We start from the raw sequence: 9,753 nt of genomic DNA, 5'->3' as shown, positions 1-9,753 counted from the left end.
AAATCACATTTAGCACATTACCTTGAATCATTGTAAGTAGTAATTGAAAATGAACATGATTCTAACCATTGATTTAGCTTATCACATATCCCTATTACCTACATGGGAAAGATTCTACTACTTAAGGCACAATTACATGTGTCTGTGAAATAGTGCTTACAAAAACAAATAACTACAAAATGCAAACTGTAGACTCGATGATACTGTACTGAGGGAGACCTCTTGAGTGAATTGTCATCCTAGCAAATAAGGAAGTCTCCCTCTGGAATCTCTCCAGGCCACATCATTAGAAGCACTCCTGTACTGATAAATGTGCTGTTTCCTGGGTGGGTGTGTTGTGTACTCTTCAATGACTCAGGACTTTGCCCTGAGCTGTTATTATTGATTTTGGAAACCTTGAGAAGCTTTTCCTGTTAGAAACTGTTAGTCCACCCACACATCGTCTTTCCCATCCCCATGTCTTTGGGGAAAATCACCTTCATCAGCTGCTTTTGGTCTACATGCAGTTAAACAAACAAGCTACTGTAAGTCTACAAATTTCCGCGGTATATTTAGATTCGCGGAATTCGCGGGGACCTTTGTACCGCGAATCTATTTCCCCGCGAATATGTTTTGCGTAAGTGTGCCCCCCCTCCCCACATGCATTCACGAGGGCCGATTCACGACGGTAAGCGAAACACTGAAACAACACATGCGATCCACAAATCACTGCAAATCAACTTCATTCTCAGCAAATGTACGTATGTTGAGTACCAAAATTTTTTAAGTTATACTGATATCAAAAATAATATGAGACACCGAATCGCGATACTGCGGCACTCGCCGTGTCAAACGTGCACCGCCGGACAAAAATTTTTCCGCATTTTAGGCGATGAACCGGGACACGAACTTTTATTATTTTAAACATTCACTTAACAAGTTCTTCTTGGAATGGCCAAGGAGAAATCGCGAATCTAAAAATACCGCGGATTGTCCATTTTCCCGAAACCGCGAACTTTAGGCCCCGCGAATCTAAAGAGACTTACAGTAACTTGTGAAATGTAACACATTATTGTTGGACTGTCAGGCAATGACTACAAAACCTGACCAATGCTCTCTGTTTCCCACATCATCAAAGCATATCTGATTGGGTTGCTTTACTGCTTGTAAAACGTCAGACTCTGTGATGTGGATTGATTACAAACATTGAAATGAAAGCCACCAGATAGAGTTCCAAGAACCCCTACATGTATCTTCCCCTCTGGGTGCAAAAATCATTGGCCAGTGATGGTCTGGTAATTTTGTTCTCAGTTTCTTTGCCTCTACATGGCATTTAGAAGCTTTCTTTTAATGGTAATGTGTCTTTGATTTTGAGAGTTTGGTACTTGCCCTTTAAGTGGGATGAGACTTGGGTTGTTATCTTCACTTGTCACACTTCCTGGTAGAGGATGAAGGATTCCCTGCTTACTCACACCCACTCTTCACCTCAATGGTGTTGATCTTTCCTGCACTTCTACAACTTAACCTCCAAGGTAACCTCAGCCATTAGCCATTTTCCACTTCAAGATTGGGTAGACAGATTTTCTGATTTGGCAGCTATAAAGACGTAGAGATGGCCATTCAGTCTGAAATTTAGAGGTTCCATGTTGAGTTTGAAATTACTCATTCTGCTGGCATCACATGTACAAAGCATGAACCTTTGACCTTTCCTTGGTACTGAAAAGGGGTTCATCTCATTATACTACTAGTTTGAAATCAACTGTGTTAATCTTTGTATAACATGTAGCATGGTCCAAAGCACCATTACACTAGTGTACATTTTAGTGCATAGTTATTACATGTCAACAAATTTATTGTTTGTTTACCATCATTTGCAGATTGTAAGTTTAATGTCCACAAAAAGTGTGCACCTAAACTACCAAAAGACTGCACTGGAGAGGTAGCATTCCATCGAGGTAGGAGGGATGGTAAAGACATTTTTCTTTTGTTTTTGTTTGATAGCTTACTACTTAAGTTCTTTAATACCTTTTGAATTATTTTGGGATTTTGTATATATATATGTGTGTGTGTGTGTGTGTGTGTGTGTGTATATATATATATATATATATATACACATACATACATACATACATACATACATACATACATACCATATATTCTTTAAAAGCCAGCATTGTAGAAAATGTAGAACTCTTAAGCTTGTAGGTGTATTAGTGCTCATCATAATTACTCTATAGCAGTGTATTTAAAGCAACGATAAGAAGATGATTTTTGTAACGTCACAATTATGTAACTGTTTAACCATAGAAGTGTGAAATGTTTCTCTATTTGAGACACTTTTCTTTAAGAGATGTAAGTTTTGTTCTTAATATCCATTTAAAATCATTTCTTCTCTCAGTTCTTGCAGTTCAGGGAATAAATACATAGTTCCTGTAGTGTTTGGATGATCAGGATTTTCCTTCAGCCTGTGTGTGTTTGTTGAGTACAGATGAGTTGGAACTTGGTGCAGAGAACAGCACTGTGTCGGAGGAGGGAGAGGAAAACGAGAGTGAGATAGACTTTGATGAGATCTCTACAGAGAAGAGTGAAAATGATGAGAGTTCACAGGAGCAAGAAGAGGGAGGGGATCAGGACAGAGCTGCCCTACTCAGGTGAGCTGACAGGTTAAAAAAAGTCCTATAATGCCCTGCAACAGTAGGATAAATATGCCATATAACAGAAGTATCATGCAACTATAGGAGACAGAAAGACATTGGTCTGTTCAATTCTTCTGATATACTTTGCAAATGCACAGAGACATAATATTTATTGACCTTCAATTGCTCAGATGATACATAATGACTTACAGTGGCATACTGTTTTGCTTTTATTTCCAGCCCTGTGATGAGTAACAACATTCCATTACAGAGGATAGTACAGTCTGTCAAACATACCAAGCGTCGCAGCAGCAAAGTGCTGAAGGAAGGATGGATGGTCCACTTCACCAACAAGGACAACATGGTGGGCTTTTGCTTTATACACATGTATGGAAGTCTACACTGATTTTTGTCCACAAGTAACAACAAGTAATGACCATATGTCATTGTTACATGACGGAAATGTTTGGTTTTAGTACATGACCATCAGAATCTAGCACAAGGATGTAAGAAATTTCTCTTCTGTATTCCTTATGGTCTACTTTTGGTAACAGAAGATTTGTACATGTATAAGAAGATTTGTATAATATTGTGTTAACGGTTACCAAACAGGTCTTTCTGGTTTTTCTAGTGTAAACAATTGAAAGTGTGGTACACTTGTAGGTGATAAGTAGTCTATAAAACACCCTGTAGGTCAATTGAATTTGATCACACCCACTTCATCTCTATAGGGGTAATATTTGATTAGCGTGCACTTGTCTTACCTGAAATAAAGAAAGGATGTTGGTTGTTTTATCAAATGCTGATGATGGTAATGATCTGACTTTATGTAATAAATAAATGATGTGCCCCAACAGAATTTTCCCCAAAAGATATCAACCTACAGTGAAGCCATGCAGTTTATCAAGTGTTATACCAATTGTGGCTTGCCAATTTTGAAAAGTGTCAGTGTAAGATTTTCAAATGAACTAAGAACATTGTCTGTTCTCATTCCTACTTGTCTTCCATGGCCAATGACCTCTGACCCCAAATGTTAGACAGCCTTAGTGAGTAGACTGTAGAGTCAAGCAGGATGGCAAGATGTGGGTGTTAACATTTGTGTACACTTGGAATTTTTTCATCATGGAATTTGGCACATGGGTAAGTTGATCTAGCAGTAGACAAATTACAGAAATCTGTTACTTCTTCAGGCTCAATTATAACCCTCTTGCAATTATATTTTATTATAGCCAAATTTTAGCTTCTGCGTTGTTGATGAGCCATCTGAAAGATATGTTGATCATATGACGATAATGTGCTATTTCCAGACTCATGCATTATAGTGTGTTTAAGAAATCTCCTAGCATTGTTCTAAATCAAGAAAAAGTGCAAGTGAAAGAGGCATCTTCAAAGCACACAAAGAAGTTCTATTTGGATGGTAGAAATATGTAATGACAGAAAAAACAGTAGAACACCAGAAACTTACGGGGGGAAACTGTCAAAATTGCCAAAGTGAAGTCGTGAGTTGAGCATTTAGTTTAGCTGACAGATCAGACTTTCTAAATGTCAGGACTCAACCACTAGACTTCATCCACAGAAGTCATGAACTCCTTAATGCTAAATGCACAAATCCTGATTATACCATGCCTTACTGTTGACCTTTTCTCTTTACAGCGTAAGAGACACTACTGGCGTCTAGACACCAAGTCATTGACTTTTTTCCAGAGTGATGTAGGGAGTAAATATTACAAGGTAAGCTCAGTAGAAATGCACTTCCATGTCAAATTAGGAGCTCAGATAAGAAAATCTGAATAATACTTTCCACTAACTGACATTCACAAGTGGATACTAGTAGTAATGTGGTAATACAATACTTTCTATTGGGTTCAGAATGCAGTGACTTCAAGTCCGTTTTTCATTAGATTTTGTGCACAGTCATGCTTTAGAAGTTTTAACTGACAAGAATTTTGACTGATGTAAGACATTCTTTGAAGCTCATTTGATAAACTTTACCAAATAGGTTACCAAACATGTTGTTGATTCTTGTACATAGGATATTCCTCTGGCTGAGATTCTGAGAGTGCAGGCAGCCCAGCAGGAGCGCTCTTTTGAGGGGGGCCGAGGGGCACACTGCTTTGAGATAGTGTCTGCCAATGTTGTGTACTATGTGGGGGAGAAGCGTGTGGACGGAGAGGTGCCCACAGTGGACCCTGAGAGTGGGGTAGGGGCTGCTGTGTCAAAGATGTGGGAGATGGCCATTCGACAAGCCCTGATGCCAGTCACCCCACAGGCTAGCACAGCAAGCACCACAAGCATCACTAGTCACAGTAAGTTTCATGTCCTAGTGACCATATTGTGATGGTTTGCTCCACTTTTCTGTCTTTGTTTCTAGTTGTGTTTGAAAATCACCTTCAAAATAAAGAAGCTAGGTATCACACCTTTGGTAATGGTATGCTTTCTTCTGTATAGAATTTACTTTACAATTTGCATTTTACTGTGACCTTGACATATGGTTTGTGTCTTCATCTTCCAGCACTGAATGACCCTGACCAGACCAATGATCCCATGGATGGCAATATCGTGAGTCATTAGTTATACAAACCTTATTACCATTTGAGCATGTAGCTACTAACATAACACAGGACTAGAGATAGGATATGGCAAGTAGAGAAGGAATAAAAAGTAATCTTACATGTTGCCACAACAATAATCCCAAAGGAAAAGTTTAATGATGAAGCTTATCATAACTTGATGTGCTAGGAAATTTCAAGAAATCGTGTAAGTAGGCAGATGTGAAGATGTATATTATCTATGTTTGCAGGACATCAGCCAGCAATACCAGATTTTTGCTGATGATATCTTGGGCTCTGGCCAGTTTGGTGTGGTTTATGGAGGTATGTCTAAAGTCACTTATCATGGATACACTGAACTAAAGAAAATCAGGTGTTGTTGAATAAAAAATGTCTGTATTTTTTGTGTAAAAGTGAGACAAGTACATTGAAAACATTTGAACCTGGGCAGTCCCGAAAGGATCACATTGCAGCATTATGGTACAAAATGGGAGGATTAAAGAAAATTTTTCCAAGCATATGTTAAACCTTAACTCTGCTGGGCTGTAAGAATTCTGGTTGCTGTTTGAAAGATAAGTACCATGGATATCAGTTACAACAATAGATACTTAATGTTACCACAGGTGTGCACAGAAAATCAGGTCGTCAGGTGGCAATCAAGGTGATCGACAAGCTTCGCTTTCCCACCAAGCAAGAGACACAGCTCAAGAACGAAGTATCCATACTCAGAGTAAGTACTTCCTATTATGAAGCTAAGTAAACAGTCAAATGTTTCATAAGGACTTGATAGATGCAAGAAACTCCAAATGTTGGATGTTAGGATGTAAAAGCTGTGGAGGAAATTATTCCTTTGTGTTTCTGTTGATCAGTGCTTGCACTAGGGTTCTACAGTATACATCATTTTGCTTTCCAGAGCATTAACCACCCAGGCATTGTGCGTCTGGAGCGGATGTTTGAGACCCCTGAGCGAGTGTTTGTTGTCATGGAGAAGCTGAAGGGTGACATGCTGGAGATGATCCTGTCCAGTCAGAAGGGCCGTCTGAATGAGCGTGTCACAAAATTCCTGGTCACTCAGGTAAAGTCGCATCATTCATAACATGATCAGGGAATGACTGTCGGTATTGCAAAAAATAGAAGACATAATTGAAATTTTAGATAGTTGCACTGTTAGTTTGAGAACATCTAAGATCTTGCAATAATTATACTGTATTTTACATTTGCAGATTCTAGTGGCACTGAAGTATCTGCATTCAAAGAATATTGTGCACTGTGACCTGAAGCCCGAGAATGTGCTCCTGTCCTCCGATAATGCTTTTCCTCAGGTAAAGTTTTTATCTATAGTAGTTTTTACATGTCTGTTCTGTTACTTCTAGAAGCTAAATTTGTATGCATACTCTGGCAATGAAGTGTTTGACTGTTGTTGAATATGACTTTCAGGTGAAGTTGTGTGACTTTGGCTTTGCCAGAATCATTGGAGAGAAGTCCTTCAGAAGATCAGTTGTAGGGACTCCAGCATATCTGGGTAAGTTAAAACTGTGCCAAAGTATGGATATTGTATGTGTAAGCACATGCAGGCATTGGTCAGCACCCACAAACATACAGTGTATATGCATTTGTAATTGTCATTTGTACATGATACAACAACCATGACAAGTTGTCCATTGTTATTGTCAATGTAAGTACAAAAGTGAGGTTGACAAAGGATTAATGAGATTTCTTGGAACATTCCTTAATTAGCCAGAAAACTGATGATTACTATATTGTCTTGGACTATATACATCCGCTGGACAGAGCCTTGGTTTAACCGACCAGCCCGACTTTGGCTAAACAATTGGCAACCAGGGTAAAATAGGTTGCCAGCTCGCAGTGCATGACTTGTTATTGTTGTAGTAGGCTCCTGTATAAGTATGTACATGCTATGAGAGCTACAGTGTGTAGAGGGTAATGGTGTTACTGAGTTGAGGAGCCAATTGAATGAATAAATGCCCGACCGTACTGAGGTGACGGTGAGCTCACTATCATAATTTCAAAATGTATTGTTGTGATTCGTGCTTTCAGCACCAGAGGTGTTGAGAAACAAAGGATACAACCGGTCACTGGACATGTGGTCTGTAGGTGTGATCATCTATGTCAGGTAGGAGCATTACAGCATACAGTACCTACCTTACCAGTGTTCTAATGATCTTGTCCACTATGATTGTCTTGTCTATGAGACAATAGAGTACTCTGTGTAAAGGAATCTATGTGAGGAAAAGCTAGTACTGTCTAGTTTCAGTACTTATACATGAATTTCAGCATTTACAATGTATATACATGGATATTTTTGTATCATAAATATTGGCATTGTACCTTTTGTAAGGATCCAGTATATTAAAGTACTTCAAAGATGAACAGATTGTTTCACAGTTCTCTTTGACACCATCAGTGATGACAGATCAACATGCTGCATTCTTGCCCCTCTCCCATCCTTCCCATGTGTTTGACTCTCCCCAGCCTGAGTGGTACCTTCCCCTTCAACGAGGATGAAGACATCAACGATCAAATTCAGAACGCTGCCTTCATGTTCCCACCGAACCCATGGAAGGAGATCTCTGATGAAGGTAGCGTCGGATCAGGTGGATTAATTTTTTGTCTCTAGATAACACTGCACGGAGCACTCTCGCCAACTGCCGACAGGGATGGTCTTCAAATCAAATACAGTTTCTCCAATCAACGGCTGCTTTCTGTAAAACATTGGAAGGTGATGTGGCAGCAGCAGCGACAACTAATCATCTGCTGTCCTGACGATAAATTAGTGGAAATGAAAAGTAGTCTTTCTTGAGCATGCACTTTTCATGCAAGTTTGGCTTTCTTTCCTTTTTCCTCATACCTGGCTCTAAAGTCACTTTGCATGTAGAAGCTGTGTTTCTTTGAGATCAACCCTTCTGCATGTTAGTTCTGATGCACGATTTTCTTTAGCTTAAATATGTGGTGGTATCCACACTGATTTTCTAGGCCTCATTTAAGAGAATATCATTTGGTTTCATTTCTCCTTTGGTATTTAATCTGCATGAGGCAGTTCAGAAAGTCTTAAAGACTTCAATTGAGAAAAGGATGGATACCACCTGCCTATGGTACAATTGGTGTATATTCTTGCTCTTCGCATATACAGTATTATGCCTCTTCTTATCACTTTCCTTTTGTATCATGAGCTTTTTTGCAGCCAAAACTAACATTTTTGTTACTTGTCTAGTTTTAACACTCTAACCTCTCAGCTACATGTATCCACTATAGTTCAGTACTGTAAGTAAGCTTTCAAAACATACTGGCCACAAGGATTTTCTGAGCAAAGTATGTATTGAAATGTGAATTACCAGCATTAGTCACCACACTCAATATAGACATGGACTTGTCGGAAGATATGCTTTTTCAGGCTTGACATTTTGACTTATTTGTTGCATTTGCTTTTTTTCTTTTTTCCCAGCTGTTGACCTGATCACCAACCTGCTGCAGGTAAAGATGAGAAGACGTTTCACTGCTGACAAATGCCTGGCACACATCTGGCTACAGGTGAGCTCCATTCATCATCCACACAACTGGTTAGGGGTCTCTTATGCCAGGGACCTGTGAGAGAAAGCTGATGTGTATTTGATCATGAGATAAGAAGGAAAATATGATCTGCTAACTGAAAATGAAACTGAAAAACAAGTATGTGGGATGGAGTGTTACCAGTACAATTTAAAAACCTCGCCCTCATAGCTCATGATATAACCTGCATGACAGTAAACTAGATTCATTGCAAAAATTGGCCACTCGCTTACAAAGGACTGTAGTAGTGTTTGTCTTCTTTAGGCTTTAGAAATGATTGTAAGCTTATTTCCTGACCTTCTTCATATGTTTAGATAGACATCCTTATCCTTGTGTATTGAAGTTGTCCTGTCCATGTATCTATAGGACTATTACACCTGGTGTGACCTGCGGGAGCTGGAGGGACAGGTAGGCAGCAGGTACCTGACACACGAGAGTGATGACGCCCGATGGGAAGCCTACCGCAGAGAGCATGTGGAAGGCAAGAAGGGAGACAAGCACAAGAAGCATTACAGCCCACAGATCTTGAGAGAACGTGTCAGTGCATTGTGAAACTACAATCATCATTAGAAGGAGCCAGTAACAATAGCATTGCTGTGTCAAGATGTGTCCACAGGCCCATTTCTTGCCTTTTTGTACAGTTTTATTTTTACTTTTCAATTTGCATCTTAAAAAGCTGTAGAGATACTGCTGTTGATTTTTTAAAAAGTATTTGGAAGAGTAGAGTTTTACCCGATAAGATCTGTTTCTCTCCAGGGCTCCTTAGGAATATTGTTTCCAGCCAAAAACACCATGAGGCTGGCCGTATGTACATTACATACATACTGTATTTATTACTACATGTATTACATATACGACTGTATGCTCAAAGCCTGGTTTAACCTTAGCAAAATTACCTAATAAGCCCATTGAGAGATATATTGGATTATAGAAGACAAGCAAAACTTTTTACTTTACTGGTTTTCATCTTTGTCACTTTGAGTTCTATTGTTGTTGACATACAGTAATATACATGTAGTACT

The 9,753-nt window shown here is 39.2% G+C and overlaps 1 protein-coding gene across 7 annotated transcripts in view; it reads left to right on the top strand.

Moving 5' to 3' along the window:
• The window catches only part of LOC109479148 (serine/threonine-protein kinase D1-like), a 29,635-nt gene extending 19,892 nt beyond the window's left edge, over positions 1-9,743 (top strand). For 2 of the 7 annotated variants that reach the window (XM_019781022.1, XM_019781027.1), the window contains 15 exons: positions 1,857-1,946; positions 2,468-2,630; positions 2,856-2,979; positions 4,269-4,346; positions 4,648-4,921; positions 5,128-5,174; positions 5,416-5,488; positions 5,788-5,894; positions 6,078-6,239; positions 6,388-6,486; positions 6,602-6,686; positions 7,223-7,298; positions 7,658-7,779; positions 8,628-8,713; positions 9,098-9,743. In XM_019781022.1, coding sequence (XP_019636581.1) covers positions 1,857-1,946; positions 2,468-2,630; positions 2,856-2,979; positions 4,269-4,346; positions 4,648-4,921; positions 5,128-5,174; positions 5,416-5,488; positions 5,788-5,894; positions 6,078-6,239; positions 6,388-6,486; positions 6,602-6,686; positions 7,223-7,298; positions 7,658-7,779; positions 8,628-8,713; positions 9,098-9,283 — 1,772 coding nt within the window. In that variant the 3' untranslated portion in view covers positions 9,284-9,743. The remainder of the gene's footprint in view (positions 1-1,856; positions 1,947-2,467; positions 2,631-2,855; positions 2,980-4,268; positions 4,347-4,647; positions 4,922-5,127; positions 5,175-5,415; positions 5,489-5,787; positions 5,895-6,077; positions 6,240-6,387; positions 6,487-6,601; positions 6,687-7,222; positions 7,299-7,657; positions 7,780-8,627; positions 8,714-9,097) is intronic. The other 5 variants (XM_019781024.1, XM_019781023.1, XM_019781025.1 and 2 more) reach the window with 4 other exon arrangements.
• Positions 9,744-9,753: the final 10 nt, after the last annotated feature.

This window comes from Branchiostoma belcheri, unplaced genomic scaffold (genome assembly GCF_001625305.1).
Source record: "Branchiostoma belcheri isolate BF01 breed outbred unplaced genomic scaffold, Haploidv18h27 scaffold47, whole genome shotgun sequence".
Taxonomy (NCBI): domain Eukaryota; kingdom Metazoa; phylum Chordata; class Leptocardii; order Amphioxiformes; family Branchiostomatidae; genus Branchiostoma; species Branchiostoma belcheri.
Note: the sequence above shows the minus strand (reverse complement) of the source record. Positions and strands in the feature narration are given on the sequence as shown.